Source organism: Strix aluco, chromosome 26, assembly GCF_031877795.1.
Source record: "Strix aluco isolate bStrAlu1 chromosome 26, bStrAlu1.hap1, whole genome shotgun sequence".
Lineage (NCBI taxonomy): Eukaryota > Metazoa > Chordata > Aves > Strigiformes > Strigidae > Strix > Strix aluco.
In genome coordinates, this window is record NC_133956.1 from 2,743,412 (window position 1) to 2,757,996 (window position 14,585).

Sequence of the window (14,585 nt, forward strand, 5' to 3'; positions counted from 1 at the left end):
ACACACACACACACATACCGCCCACCCACCCCCCCCCGCCCCGGGATCCCACCCCCGGGGAGCGGAGCCCCGACACCCGCTGCCCACCGGCGGAGCCGCCCCGGGGCCGGGCCACCTTAAACCCGACATCCGCCGGGCGCGGAGCCCTGCGCGGAGCCGCCGTCCCCGCCGGCATGGCAGGGCTGTGCGGGGCATCGCCCGCCTCCCTGCTTGCACCCTGAGCCCCCCCTCTTGCACCCCGAGCTCCCCCGCTTGCCCCCAACAGCTCCCTGTTCGCACTCTGGGGTCCCCCGCTTGCACCCCGGGATCCCTGGTGCGCCCCACAGTCTCCCGCTTGCACCCTGAGATTCTTACTTGCACCCCAAGGTCCCCTGCTTGCACCCCAAGATCCCTGCTTGCACGCTGAGGTCCCTGGCTTATGCCCAGCAGTTCCCTGTTTGCACTCTGAGGTCCCCCACTTGCACCCCACAGTCCCCTGCTTGCACCCCGAGATCCTCCACTTGCACCCCGAGGTCCCTGCCTGCAGCTGAGCCCGAGCAGGTAAGCACAGGGGTGGCCGGGTCAGGCAGCGCTGCCCACTGCTCACCCTCCTCCTCCTCGCCCAGGGTACTTGGCAGCAGCTTCTGCTCCATCCCCGGGCCTGCGGGTGGCTGTAGGTGCAGGCGGAGCCCGCGGGTGGCTGTGGGTGCAGGCAGAGCCTGCGGGTGGCCATGGGTGCAGGCAGAGCCCGTGGGTGGCCGTGGGTGCAGGCAGAGCCCGTGGGTGGCCATGGGTGCAGGCAGAGCTCATGGGCGGCTGTGGGTGCAGGCAGAGCCCGCGGGTGGCTGTGGGTGCAGGCAGAGCCCGCAGGTGGCCGTGGGTGCAGGCAGAGCCCGCGGGTCGCTGTGGGTGCAGGCAGAGCCCGCAGGTGGCCGTGGGTGCAGGCAGAGCCCGCGGGTCGCTGTGGGTGCAGGCAGAGCCCGCAGGTGGCCGTGGGTGCAGGCAGAGCCTGTGGGTGGCCGTGGGTGCAGGCAGAGCCTGTGGGTGGCCGTGGGTGCAGGCAGAGCCCGTGGGTGGCCGTGGGAGCAGGGCTCAGGCTGGCGCGGGGGCTCTGGCAGCGGCCGGTGCAGCCCCGTTACAGCCCCAGCACGTCAGGCCCCGCCGCAGGCCCCAGAGCTGCTCCCGGCGAGGCAGCAGTTGCATTTGTCACCAGCCACCCAAAAATTCCCCCCGCTGCAGCGCAGCCGCGGGACCTCCCCTGGGCTCTGGGTGCTGCCGGGAAGCCTGGAGCCAGCTCAGCACCCTGTGCCTCAGTTTCCCCATCTGCAACGACAGCGGTGCTGGGGGAGGAAACGTCACCCTCCCCTGCGTGTGGCAGCGAGGAAGCTCCATATGCTCTAGGTGACAATGTAAACACGAAGAGGGGGGTGAGGCCACAGGCCCCAGCGTGACGCAGAGGGAAGAGCGGGTTTCCAGGCTGGGCCGTGCCGCTGCAGGATTTCCCCTTTCTCCCTCCAGCCCCGCGGCAGCCGCCGGCGGCAGGTCCCTGCGCCTGGCAGAAGGGGCTCCTGCCGGCACCGCCATGGAGTTCTCGGAGCTGATCAAGACGGCGACGGTGGAGAACGTGCTGCTGTCGTGCGCGGGGCTGCCGGCGGTGAAGGGCACCCTGTGCATCACCAGCCACCACCTGCTCCTCTCCTCCTGCCCCGGGGGGGACGGCCAGGCCGGCACCGTGGAGCTCTGGCTGCTCATCCGCAACGTGGACGCCGTGGAGAAGAGGTGGGTTTCTCCCCACGGCCGGCCCCGCGCTCCCTTCTAGCGGCGTCACCCCTGCCTTAGCTGGAGGAGATCCCCCGCCGCAGAGCACGGCCGCCCCACGGCGCTGCCCCCCGCGCCTCGGCCCTCCTCTTCCCCACGGCCCACACCGGGGGATGGTCGCGGTGCCAGGTGTTGACCTCCTCTTCTCCTCCATGCCTCAGAGTGCAGAATTTAGGCTGGTACCAGCCCCCCCGGACTAACGGCTCCCCGCGAGACACCAGGTTTGGCTTTTAACGCTCTCTTGGCTCTGCTAACCCGCCCGGCAGTGCCCGGCTTTGTGCGAACCACCGCGGTGGTGATGGTGGAAATCCCGGCAGTGCCAGCTGAGAGCCAGCAATTCGGCACCCACACCAGCACAGCCCTCCTGCTTTGCCCCACTCAGCTCTCCCGGAGAGGGGGGAAAGGGCAGCTCAGCGCTGTCCCGTGTCTGTCTGTGTGTCTGTCTGCATGCACGGACCTACAGCCAGGCCTGACCCTCCTCCTGGCCCCCCCCCCCCAGGCTCGCCAACTCCTCCGGCACCATCACGCTCCGGTGCAAAGACCTGAAGGTGCTGCAGCTGGAGATCCCGGGCATGGAGGAGTGTCTCAACATCGCCAGCTCCATCGAGGTGAGCTGCTGGGCGGGCAGAGAGCCTGGCCCGAGCCACGCCAGGGTGCAAAGGTTGGCAGGAGAAAGCGGCCGCCTGCAGTGTTTGCTCTCAGGCTGTCACCAACGGGGGTAAACACTCCGCTCCTGGGCAGCGTTGGCACCAGGTGCCTGTGGGGCAGCACCCGCCTGCCCAGCCCTCGCTGGCAGCTGGGACAGGGGAAGGGGGTTGGCAGAGCCCTGGGGACACAGAAATCCCAGAATCATCTCGGTTGGAAAAGCCCTTGAAGCTCCTCCAGCCCAACCATGAACCTCACCCTGACCGTTCCCAACTCCACCAGATCCCTCAGCGCTGGGTCAACCCGACTCTTCAACCCCTCCAGGGATGGGGACTCCCCCCCTGCCCTGGGCAGCCCATTCCAACGCCCAACAGCCCCTTCTGCAAAGAAATCCTTCCTAAGAGCCAGTCTGACCCTGCCCTGGCGCAGCTTGAGGCCATTCCCTCTTGTCCTGCCGCTGGTTCCTTGGCTCAAGAGACTCATCCCCCATCTCTGCACCCTCCTTTCAGGGAGTTGGAGAGGGCCATGAGGTCTCCCCTCAGCCTCCTCTTCTCCAGACTAAACCCCCCCAGTTCCCTCAGCCGCTCCCCATCAGACCTGTGCTCCAGAGCCCTCACCAGACTTTCACAGCCACCTCACCCGTGACCAGCTCCCCCTTTGCTCCCGCTCCAGGCCCTCTCCTCGGTGGACTCCGTGATGATGATGTACCCGTTCTTCTACAGACCCCAGAGCCTGAAGCTCGAGGAAGGATGGCACCTTTTCCCCCTCCAGCAGTACTTCCAACAGATCGCCTCGCAGGTGAGCCTGGAAGGGAGAGACCCAGCGGGGCTAGTTGGGGGGGGTGAAAGCGACTCCCCCCGACCCATGCTGGGCCACCTGCCGGGGCTCACGCTGCCAGGGAGGCCCCTGAGGCAGCCCCCCCCCAACCCCGCGTCTCCCCCAGACGAGCCAGTGGCGGCTGAGCGACGTGAACCGGGATTTCACCACCTGCCCCACGTACCCTCCCGCCGTCATCGTGCCGGCGGCGGTGGACGATGACGCTTTGCGGAAGGCTGCCCGTTTCCGGCAGGGCGGGCGATTTCCCGTCCTCAGCTACTACCACCCCAAGAATGGCACCGTGAGTCCCATTGTCCTGTCCTGCCCCCTCTCCCCTCTCCCGCCCCTGCCAGCCCTCGGGCGAAGGTGGCTCGAAGCCCCCCCCATCCTGTGGGGATCCCCCGGAGCCCCCCAGCTCTGGCTGCCCGCCGTCCCTCACCCCGCAGGCGATGCTCCGCAGCAGCCAGCCGCTGACAGGCCCCAACCGAAAGCGCTGCCGTGAGGACGAGATGCTGCTGGGAACGGTCTTGGATGAGGGGGAACGGGGCTTTATCATCGACACGCGGTCGGCCCAGGCGGCGAAGCAGGCGCGGATGACAGGGGGGGGCACAGAGCCCAAATCCTCCTACCCACAGTGGAGGAGGCTGCACCGGCCCCTGGAGAGGTGAGGGGCTGTGCTGAGGCCTGGCGCTCTCATGACACGGGTGATCACCCTACCCTGCCAACAGCACGGGGATTCCAGCCCCCTCTGAAAAATTCACCAAGCGCCTGACGCTGCTTTTCCCGCCCCCCCCAGAGGCCGCCCGCTGCAGGAGAGTTTTATTAAGCTGGTGGACGCCTGCAACGACACCGCGATCAACATGGACCGGTGGCTGAACCGGCTGGAGAGCTGCCGCTGGCTCAGCCACGTCAAGGCGGCCCTGAGCACGGCCTGCCTGGCTGCACAGTGCATGGACAGGTAAGGGGAGGCTGATGCCCCGCTTCCCCCCGCTCCTTTCAACGCCTTCCCAAACCTCAGGCATCACCCTGGGATCACCCACAGGGAGGAGGCCAACGTGCTGGTGCACGGGGCGGAGGGGACGGACACAACGCTGCTGGTGACGGCGCTGGCCCAGGTGATCCTGGACCCGTCCTGCCGCACGCTGGCAGGTTTCCAGGGGCTGCTGGAGCGGGAGTGGATCGAGGTGAGAGCGGCTGTGGTGAGGGCAACGGGGATCCCAGCCTGGCTGGGCAACCCCCCCGCTCCCCTTCACCCCCATGATTCCCCCTGGGGGGGTCCCCACAGGCTGGTCACCCCTTCCACCTCCGCTGCGCCCGCTCTGCCTACTCCCACGCCCGGCTGAAGCAGGAGGCGCCCCTTTTCCTCCTCTTCCTCGACTGCGTGTGGCAGTTGAGCCGGCAGTTCCCCTTCTCCCTGGAGTTCGGCGAGCGCCTCCTCCTCACCCTCTTTGACAACGCCTACGCCTCCGCCTATGGCACTTTCCTCTGCAACAACGAGAAGGAGAGGCAAGTGTGTGTGGGCAGGGGGGGCTGCCCCTGCCTTCCTGCTGCCCTCCTGGTCACAGCTTGGGTCAAACTCGGCCCCACAATCCCTGGCAGGGACTGAAACGCATCTTGACTCTCCCGTAGGTGCCTGTGTAAAGTGAAGGAGAACACGCACTCCCTCTGGGCCTGGCTGAACCAGCCTGGGGAGAGGAAGAAGTACCTGAACCCTCTCTACTTGCCCAACGCCCTGGTTATCTGGCCCTCGGTCGAGCCCCAGAGCATCCAGCTCTGGCAAGGTAAGCTGGGTCCTGTGCTCTTCAGGCCCAGCCTCAGCTCTGAGCTGGGCTGGGGGAGGGAAAGCTGCTCTGCTTTTCCCTCTCTTGACAGGGCTACGGCAGGGCTGAAACAAGACACAGCCCCTTCTCTCCTAGGTTTATTCTTCCGCTGGATCCGTTCATCCCAGTACCTGGATGAGGCCTGGGCAGAGATCCAGCGGTTAGTAGAGGGCAACGAGCCCCCCGTCAAGGACAGCGCAGGGAACAGGCTGAGCCGGTCCCTCTCTGACCCCACTGCCCGGCCGGAGAACGGAAGATGAACGGCAGCGTAGGGAATTTGGTCCCTGCAGGCTGCCAGGCCAAGGCGACGCTGCAGCTTTGCCGTGGGAAGCGCTGTGCAGGACACAGGCCCCACGGAGCCGGAGGACAGCTCTGGGAGGGGGGCACAGCCCCCCTTTCACAGCCTGGGGGCTGGGCAGACTGAGCTTGTTTCAGTAAAGCGCTCTCTCTCGCAGCCCACGCCTGCTTTTCCGCTCTTACATAGGGGCAGGAGCAGCCCCGCTCCCGCTCTCCTCCCCAGCGCTCATACCTGGACCGTCGGCGGAGCAGAAGCGCAGCGGGAGGTCGATGTGCCCGGCAGCAATCGGCCCCCCCCCCGCCCCCTGGCAGCTCCTGCCGCGTGGTGCCTGGCACAGGGAAAACTAAGCAGCAGAACACACTAAAACCTCAACACCCTCTCCACTAAGGGCACGCTGGCTGCAGTTTAAGCGTTGCATCAGTCACTCCCACCTGGGAGCCAGCCCGGGAAATCTGCCCTTGAACCCAGTTTTGAGGAAGGAAAGAGATAGAAACCACCCCTCCAGACAGACAGACACAGGGCGAGAGGGCTGGAAGGATGAGGATTTGCAACACAAGCGTCCTAGCGCAGGAAATAACTCTTCCATGAGGAAAGTTGGCTCAGGGTCAGTCCAGCAAATAAACAAAAAGCACCAGAACTGGGTGTGTGTGTGTGTGTGTGTCATCTGGAAAACAATGACTGGCTGCTGCGCTTCCAGCCTGTTCAGGGCCAGACCTGAAGCAGAGCTGCTGCTCCTCCCCGGGAAAGGGTTAACCCGGGGTGGACAGAGGCCCCAGGAGCCACAGCAGTGTTGGCTGCCCAGGGGTGGGAGCCAGGCATGGCCAACAAAGCAAAGCACTCAGGATAATTTTGTTGCAGAATGAAAAAAAAAAAAAAACACCCAACCCCACAGCGGTGCTTTTCCTTGTGTTTATAAAAGATTTCTATTTATTTCCTGATGATATTTTTTTCTCCCCCCATATATAAATATGCCCAGCGGGGTAGGAAGCTAGCGTTGCCAGGGGCAGGCAGGCAGCCAACCCAACTCCCCTCCTTGCCTTCACTCTACTCCCTGTGAAAGCCAGTCTTGCCTTTTTGAGGCGGTTGGATTTCTAGTTCCCCACCTTCACAAAACCCCTGAATTTGCTGCTAACCGCTTCCCGCTGCCTCCTGTGGAGCAGACTAACTTCAGGCCTTACAACAGTTCTACGCAGGAGCCGATGGACTGGGCAATGGGTTGGAGGAGGAAAGAGGAGAGGAAGTCTTCGTTTAAGCTTCAAATTCAAACTCAAAGTACTGGGGATCGAAGTAGTGGATGCGAACGTAGCCATCCTCACCCCCGCTGCTGTAACTGTACAGGAGGAAAGACAAAAGTCACCAATATTGTCAGGAGCTCACTGCCTCTAGGTTTATACCAAACAGTTCTCACAACCCCCTCCAGAAACTACTAAAGGAGTCACAAGAGGAAAAAAAAAAGTATCAGTGATGCAGCTAAAATGTGCAGCAGCACATAAGTGAACCCCCCGGCCAGCCTGGGGGGAGGCAGCAGGGCTGGGATGGGAGAATTAAGGAAGGTGCTGGCTCTGTTCCCACTGCAGAGCTCCTTGAGCCCAGCCATACCCGAACCAAGGGGCGCTAGGCTTGACTGGGGCACGCTGCAAGACGCACAGAGATCCTCACCTCTTCCCGTCGGGGTGAAAAGCAACGCTATTTATCGGACCAAAGTGACCCTTCACTCTGCCAAACTCTTCTTCAAAAGCCAAGTGGAAGAATCTGAGAGAAGGAAGAAGATTTAAATTATCACAAGAAGTCAGGAGCCTGGTTAGGGACACAGTCAGGGTTTCCTCAAAAAAATCTCTGCAAGTTTAAAGACTCCTCCAAAACTGCTCTGGGAAGGGCATCCCTGGGCTGTCAGGAGTCCTCCCGGTAAGGGCTCAGCCCTGCCAGAGGAAAAGGACCAACCTGGCCTCAAATTTGCCAATCCTGGTGGAGGTCGTGGTCACATCCATGGCCTCCTGCCCACCACCGAGCACGACCTGCAAAGGAGAGAAGCCACAACACTTCAGTGCTGCTTACACCACACGCTCAGTGGCAGCAGGGAGAGGAAATAGTCAAGCCTTGGGGAATCCTCCTCCTAACCCAGCAGGTCCCACAAACTCATGAACAGGCCTGACTCCAGCCCCGGAGAAGTTCCCACCTCCCAGACACACTCATTTGAAGATCTGAGGACACAAAGCCATGTTCCCTGTACCAGGCTGCAGTAAAGTTCCCCAGACCTGCCCCGCAGTCATGTTTTTTAGGTGGACTGGTGACACTCTGCCTTCCAGCTACCTGGGACAACACGGGGTCACAGTAAGACCGTTACAATGAGCAAACTCATTCTTACGTGATCAAAAATGGGGGAGAGTGCAGCAGAGTTCACAGGTCGCTCCGTCCGGAATGTCTTCAGATGCTCAAGTGTCGTGCAATCAAATAGCTAGGAGGCAAAAGGGAGAGAGTTATTCTGCAAGAGGGCTGCCAGCACAATTAACTCACACAAATCTAGCTGCTAGGCCTCACCTGGGCAGATGTTCGCCCTATAGTTGCTCATGGGCACCCAAATCTCAAAAACATTCCCCCAGAATCCCAAAATACTGGCCCAAGGTAAATCTCACCTCTACCACCCTCCAGAGATAGCAAACTACACATATTTTGGCAATGGTGTTTTCAATGCCTGGCCACTAATTTAACGTGGTGGCACCTCTGCTTTCTCACTGAGCTTTCCCACTAAGCTTTGACTTTCCACTTACTCAAATTTCTAAGGAGCAAACCTCTGCGATAACCACGGCTCTGAGCAGAGGTCCTGGCAAGCAAATATTAACAGTCTGCTGCATTTCCAATGGGAGGCCTCACCTTGGCTGTGTTGTCCTTGGAGGCAGTGATGAACATGGTCATGTCCCTGGAGGTCTGAATATCGTTGATTTGCTTGGTGTGTTCCTTGATGTTTGAAAGCTGCTCCCCTGACTGAAGGGTAAAGAAGGCAGTTTCAGCATGCTGGCAAGTGAAGTGAGTGTACATGCAACCTCCTCGTTAAAAATAATTTAGGAAATGTCGCTGTCAGCAGCAGGGCTGATGCTGGCACATCAGCCTTGCTCAAGGGAGCTGCGTATTTTAACTATCCTCCCATGAGGGTGCTGGTTTGAGCCAAAAAGCCCATACTCTGTCCCATGATCATAACAGGAATGCTGCAATATCCTCCCACAGGCACTGCTGCCTGAGGGAGATGCTGTTCTTTATCAGACTGACCTTGGCACTGAACTGGTTCAGCTCTCCGCTCTCATGTCCTGCGATGATGAACTCTCCCAGAGGGCCCCACACAGCACTAGTGATTTTAGAGTCACTGCAGGGGATTTTCATGTAAGGCTCGTTGTTCTCTGCAGGAAGGAAGGAAGGAGACAGATAGACAGACACAGTGGCACCAGCTCCAGCGCTCAACGCTTCCCCTTATTCCCTGGTGCAGGCGCTGGCCCAGATTCCTCACCGATCTGGCTGGGGTCCCGGAGGTCAAAGAAGCTCACAAAACACTGATATCCCATCTGCTTGTCCGTGGAAAACATGATGATGTTTCCTCCAAAGTCGAAGCCACATGTCCTCACCGCTGAGCTGGTCTTCACCAGGGCGAGCTGCTTTCCTGAACACAGAGCAGAAACCGTCACTTCACTGGATATTTTACTGCAAGATTAATGAAAACGAGCAGCTGAACAGCAGGGTCAGAGGGAGGATGAAAGCATCAGGTGTAGCTGACAAGAAAGTATGGTGAGCTGCAAGGTCTAGCCAAATGTTTTGACTACTTGGGTGGTAGAGTGAGTAAATTCACTAAATATTCACTAGAAACCAGGCACATACAGAAACCCTCCCCTCCAGCAGCCCGAGTTCAGATTCAAACCTCTTTCAGAGGGGCAAACAAGCACATTATGCTGCCACCACGTCCTCCAGGCTTAGCAGACTTCACGTCAGGACAGAGCCGTGACTCAAACGCAGCTATGTGGGGAGAGAAGAGTTTTACCTGTTTCACAGTCCCAGAGCCGACAGCTGTTATCCGCAGAGCCGGTGAGCACATGTCGCGTGTCCCCTAGGTCACCAGTTAGGGAATACCAGCACGTTTTCAGCCCCAAAAAGCTACTCTCTAGGTACCCAGAGAATATTTATGCACAAGATTAAAAAGCTGTATCACACAGAGATTGGGCAACATCCATTCCAAGACCGGCAATACTCCAGTACAGACAGACACGCAGTCTGAGTGCTCCCATTACAAACCCCACAACTTCTTGAAATGTTAAAGAGAAAGGCTCCAGCTCTTGCATTAACACAACCTTTGCACATTTCTGTCTCCACTACCTGCTGCCCACATAGGAGACGGAAGACCTTGTGCAACTCAAGACACCTTCCCTGAGCTCCCAGGGCCACCACAGCAAAAGCAACGATGCACAAACAAGAGCAGACGGGGCAACACGGCACATGTTACTTCAAACAACAGCCCAGAAAGAAAAATACCCAAAAAATGGAGTAAGGGAAAGACAGCAGAAGAGTTAAACACACTGTATCTCCCCTGTGCTCCTCTTCAAGAGGAAACAGTGCAGCAGTTGGGAGCAATCAGCTCAAGTGAATCACTGTAAAGAAAATATACGGGACAGACAAACTGGTTTCTGCGATCAAAGGATACAGTCTGCATCCACGCACCAGACGGCTCCTGTGTGGCCGTTGTAGGTGCCGAGCCTCTCTCCATTCACTGAATACCACACGTTGACAATCTGCGAGAAGAAAATAACCAAGCACCCCTCTTAACAAACGGACTAATTAATGGGACTGATGAAGAGCCGTTCAATTATCCCGGTGGGGGCTGGTTTGCACCCGGGGAAGGGCGGGGAGGGGGGTGGCGGGCAGGGCTCGCCGCACTCACGGGATCTTTGGCCACGGTGAAGAGCAGGTCTCCCTCCCGGTTGTACTTGATCTGTGTGATGGAGCGCTCATGGCCCTGCAGCAGGATCGGCTTCTGCGAAGGGCGGAGACGTCATTTAATGCCTCAGGCGAGGCACGGCCTCAGCCCCCGGACCGGGGCTACTGGGCCACGGAGGAGTTGGGGGGCGGCAGTGTCACCTCCCTCCACCCCCCCGGGGCCCAGGAGCCCCGGCCCGGGGGCCCTGCGCCGCCCGACCACCGGCCACTACCCCCGGCCCGGCCCGGCCCCGGCCCCGCTCTCACCATGGCGGCAGCGCTGAGGCGAGAGGCACGCGCGATTGCTTCCGGGTCAGAGGGCACGCGCGGCGGAAATACGTCACCGTCGCTATGGTGCCCGTGGGTGAGCTTCCGGGGCTGAGGGGAGGCCGCTCCCGGGCGGGAAAGGGTCTGCCCGGAACGGGGCTTTCCCTCGGGAAGGGAAATAGCCACCGGCTGGATCCCTGTGGGGCCTTCCCTGAGGGGGGATGTGGCGGCAGGCTGGGCCCCGGGGGGGCCTTTTCTGAGAGTGGGACGGGGCCGTGGCGCGGCTCCTGTGGGGCCTTCCCTGAGGGGGATGTGGCCGGGCGTTTGGCTGTGAGGCCTTCCCTGAAGGGAGAATATGGCCACAGGCGGCCGGGGCTGCGGTGGGGCATTCCCTGGGCGGGGGGGAGTGTGGCCACGGGCTCGGCTGGCTCTGATGCTTTCCTTGAGGGAGTGTGGCCGCGGGCCGGGCCCTGTGAGGGGCCTTCCCAGAGGGGGATGCGGCAGCAGGGCCAGGGTGGGTTCCATCACGATGGGAGACAGCAGCGAGCTGGGCTGGTGAAGGCTGTCCCTGATGGGGGATGGCTGTGGGCCAGGCCAGGCCCTCTGCAGGGAGATGAGGACGGGCGGGCCCTCTGAGGGCGGTGATGGCAGATCCCCCCCACTGGGGCCATCAGGCCGCTGAGCCCAGGCTGTGCCGCAGGAGAGGCAGCGGCGCTGGTGCTGGTGGCCGTGCTGTGGGGCAGCACCGGGCCGTTCCTGCGGACGGGCGCGGCGGGGCTCGAGGAGGTGCGGTGCCAGGGCCGCCTGCAGCAGCTGCTGGCCGAGATCCGCTTCCTGGGCCTCAACTACAAGGTGCGACCCTGTCCAGGCTCCCAGGCAGGCTGTCAAACTGCCTTTGGGATCATTCCTACCTGTTTAATTCTGGGCTTGATACTTTTATTTAAACTGTTAAATATTCCATCTATCATCAGAATTCTTTATTTTCCATAATATTTAGTTTAATTGTCTATAGCACTGCTCTTCCTGTGCAGAATTGAGACTGTTTTCATAGGCAGCAGGTCATTAACCCTCATATTTTACATGAAATAAGCACGGGGGCTTTCTGCAGATTGGGGAACTAAGACATTGAGCAGCTTGTGACTGGCAGCAGAATCGCCAGCGTGCCACATTTCTGCTGTCAAACACAGCACAGGACAATCGGGTCTGGGCTCCTTTGCTGCTCACTCTGTGGGGGTGCCTGGTGGGTTTGCCAGCAGCAGCTGAGAGGCTTGTGCTCTTCCTGCAGTACATGGTGCCATTTCTGCTCAATCAAGGTGGATCTCTCCTCTTCTACCTCACCTTGGCATCCACAGGTTAGTTCTTGTTGCTTTCGTGGAGTGGGTTGATTGGGATTTTGGGAGGATCAGTGCTATTGATTACTCTGGTGACTCAGCTAAACATCAAGCAGCTGTCTTGTAATAATCACAAATAAAACAAGTGTCTTACAATTTGTACAAGATTAGCCATTTTCAGCTGTTTGTGTTAAAATTGTTCAACTTCAGATCTGTCCCTGGCAGTACCACTCTGTAACTCCCTGGCTTTGATAGTCACGCTGGTGACTGGGAGGATTCTGGGAGAGGACTTCGGTGGTAAAAGTAAGTTACACTTAAAACATTTCCTCACATTGTCTCCTGCACCTATTTGCTGACTTAATAGTGTGGGCTTCCCTCTGGTCTCCTGAAAAACAGCAAATACCCACAGAAGGGCTTTAACTAGTTAAGTAGTAGTACTTGCTACGGAACCTGAAAGGGAAGTGAAACAGACTTGTAAGTGGGCAGGGCTAGTAAATTTGAAGCGAGAATTGGCTATTCTAAGCTAACAGAGTTTTCAGGCCTGAGCCTTTATCTAACTAGATGTTTAATCATAAGAAGACGTCTAAATAATACAGCCACCATGGAAAAGGAATGCCCCATAAGCCCCCAGATGTCAGCACCCATCTTTCTTTCCTTCCCTTACATCCTACAATAACATTACCCTGCTCCGAAAGTTAGAAAATGGCAGGAAACTTGAAAGCTTAAAAACATCGGGTCCTGGCACAACAGCTGTAGGAATACACTAAAATGGTTTTGTGTTGTTGAAGGCTGGTTCTCACTAGCCAGACGTACAGCATCAGCATTTTCTTAGAAATGGGCTTTGCCCAATGTACACAGGCAGTCCAAACATCCAGACCCCTTCAGAACTCGCCCAGTCCTGACATTTATGCTCTCCTATTTACCACGACACCTGAGCATCACGTATTTAGCAATGAGAGGATGTGACTAGTGTTGAACTGTGTAAGTTCCCAACATATTATTGTTCATTTCTGCAGGGGCCGTGGCAGGAATGCTGCTCACCGTCCTAGGAGTCACCCTCTGTGTAGCTGGTTCATGAACGAGACACAGCGAGAAGCAGAGAACCTGTTCAAAGGTAACCCCCGTGGCTGAAGGGGGGGCTTCTGGCTCAGTAGCAGACCCTTTGGCTCAGCTGCACCTAGGAAGCTGTATTTTGACACACAGCTGTCAAAAACCATGAAAACGTGGACTGCATTCCCTGAGCACCAGGGTGGAACAAGGCATGTTGCAAGGACATCCTATTTAATGTCTTGAGTTAAGGAATTTTTTGTCTGTGGGTGTTTCAAGGCAGGGATGATTGAATTGTCTTGTTCAGCAATGGAGGGATAATAAATGGTTAATAAATCGTTCAAAGGGAGCTTCTGGGACCAAGTGGTTTTTCTGTAGAAGGAATCTATTTAGGAACTTGCCCTTTTCGTGGCCAAGCACGTGAAAGTGGCTTCCTCCACTGCGCTCAGCTGCAGTGTACCAGGTCGTGCTGCACAGCCCCTTACGCTGAGGTTACCACATGGCTTTTCTGCACTGGAGTCTTGCAGAGAGCTGAAAAATAACAGCAGTGCCCTCTGCCCCTGGGGAAGGAAGGGTGTTTTTCTTTTCAGTGAAATTACCAGTCCAAAATACCAGATAGATCACAGCAGGAAAAATCTCGTTACCCTTGTAGTTAATCAGGAACACAGAGGGAAATACAGAAAGCCTTGCACAAAGGGGGTTCAAACAAGAGCTGTTTATTACTATGATTTTTCCTAAATGAGGCAGATGCTCCTAAAAAAAGCTAACAGAAACAAAATATATATAGTTTTGGGAACAGGTTTGATTGCTGTACACATTATCCAAGCATTCCAAATCAGAAGGACAATGATGTGATGAAATCTCTTCATAAGAAGTATCTGATATAGAACAAGCTTCCTGGCAGACATTTTGTTATAAAGGCGTGTACTCTGTTTGGTAATTCTTCCTTCCCAAGTTCAGATACAAACCAGCTTAATTAGAGTTCAGAAAAGCAGCCATCTGCTCTGCCACATCGTCACACCACAGAGATGAGGAAAGGGGGAAGATCTTCATCATTTAACAACATTGTGCATCTGATTCATTGCTCGCTGGTGCTCCGCTTCTCAAGCCTAGATGATGAGGATGCTTGATTTTAGAAGAGTTTGTTAATTCATCAAAAATCTTGGCCAGTCTGTGGTGTTACAGAAGTTACCTGCAGCTGCGCAGACAGCTGTGTACCTAGTCATCCCTCTTCTCCCATCGCAGTCCCTTTGTGAACTCCTCAGAGCTCTTTGCTGCCAAGGGCAACATCGTTGGGTGCTTTTCATCCTCAGAGTCGCTGCCATCCCTTTTCCTTGCCCCAGTCTTTGGTGATTTGGCTGAGGTCTGTGCCTTTTTGCGGTGAGAAAGAAATACAGTTATTAATGTAGCACTTCACTATTACTGAAAGATTCTGGGACTAAATTCCTGGATTCTGTTTCCAGTCTTACCGTGGCTTTGGTTTGCAAACTTGGGTCTCTACATTAAATTCAAAGGTAATTTATTTAATGCCTAATGCTCTCCCACTGCAAAAGGGAGCTGTGACATTTGAATAATAATAACTGTATAGAAGTGTGATTGGCGGGGGGGAAG

The 14,585-nt window shown here is 57.5% G+C and overlaps 3 protein-coding genes across 7 annotated transcripts; 2 read left to right on the forward strand and 1 right to left on the reverse strand.

The window, feature by feature from the left end:
• Positions 1 to 155: 155 nt before the first annotated feature.
• On the forward strand, positions 156 to 6,013 carry LOC141934904 (myotubularin-related protein 9-like). Of its 5 annotated transcripts, none has more exons than XM_074850729.1 (12): positions 156 to 540; positions 1,498 to 1,758; positions 1,959 to 2,018; positions 2,297 to 2,405; positions 3,115 to 3,240; positions 3,386 to 3,559; positions 3,705 to 3,922; positions 4,055 to 4,216; positions 4,301 to 4,442; positions 4,544 to 4,764; positions 4,888 to 5,039; positions 5,175 to 6,013. In XM_074850729.1, exons 2-12 carry the CDS (start codon positions 1,562 to 1,564, stop codon positions 5,336 to 5,338), a joined length of 1,725 nt encoding a protein of 574 aa, XP_074706830.1. In that variant the 5' UTR covers positions 156 to 540; positions 1,498 to 1,561; the 3' UTR covers positions 5,339 to 6,013. The 5 variants fall into 5 exon arrangements, with proteins under 5 accessions (XP_074706830.1, XP_074706829.1, XP_074706827.1 ...); XM_074850726.1 differs by lacking the exon at positions 156 to 540 and adding an exon at positions 735 to 1,380; XM_074850730.1 differs by lacking the exon at positions 156 to 540 and adding an exon at positions 1,350 to 1,388.
• Positions 6,014 to 6,271: 258 nt separating this feature from the next.
• Positions 6,272 to 10,655, reverse strand: EIF3I (eukaryotic translation initiation factor 3 subunit I). The gene is made up of 11 exons (XM_074850731.1): positions 10,597 to 10,655; positions 10,295 to 10,387; positions 10,058 to 10,145; positions 9,401 to 9,466; positions 8,876 to 9,025; positions 8,641 to 8,768; positions 8,248 to 8,358; positions 7,742 to 7,831; positions 7,318 to 7,391; positions 7,036 to 7,128; positions 6,272 to 6,706 (listed from the first exon to the last, which is right to left on the reverse strand). Exons 1-11 carry the CDS (start codon positions 10,597 to 10,599, stop codon positions 6,625 to 6,627), a joined length of 978 nt encoding a protein of 325 aa, XP_074706832.1. The 5' UTR covers positions 10,600 to 10,655; the 3' UTR covers positions 6,272 to 6,624.
• Positions 10,656 to 11,241: 586 nt separating this feature from the next.
• Positions 11,242 to 13,323, forward strand: TMEM234 (transmembrane protein 234; the record flags this gene model as incomplete). The annotated part of the gene is made up of 4 exons (XM_074850863.1): positions 11,242 to 11,448; positions 11,882 to 11,948; positions 12,138 to 12,230; positions 12,944 to 13,323. Coding segments are annotated over 4 exons (429 nt in total), but the record flags the coding sequence as incomplete, so codon positions are not given.
• Between the last annotated feature and the right edge of the window lie 1,262 nt (positions 13,324 to 14,585).

What these genes read in the sequence shown, in the direction of transcription:
- LOC141934904 (XM_074850726.1), top strand. Translation starts at nt 788, where the DNA reads ATGGGCGGCTGTGGGTGCAGGCAGAGCCCGCGGGTGGCTGTGGGTGCA. An exon ending in GCTGCACAGTGCATGGACAG is followed by an intron (nt 4,217 to 4,300) that starts GTAAGGGGAGGC and finishes GATCACCCACAG; the next exon opens with GGAGGAGGCCAACGTGCTGG. An exon ending in TGGAGCGGGAGTGGATCGAG is followed by an intron (nt 4,443 to 4,543) that starts GTGAGAGCGGCT and finishes GGGTCCCCACAG; the next exon opens with GCTGGTCACCCCTTCCACCT.
- EIF3I (XM_074850731.1), bottom strand. An exon ending in CTGGTGCGTGGATGCAGACT is followed by an intron (nt 9,467 to 10,057) that starts GTATCCTTTGAT and finishes CTGGTGACCTAG; the next exon opens with GGGACACGCGACATGTGCTC. An exon ending in TCTCCCCCATTTTTGATCAC is followed by an intron (nt 7,392 to 7,741) that starts GTAAGAATGAGT and finishes TCTCCTTTGCAG; the next exon opens with GTCGTGCTCGGTGGTGGGCA.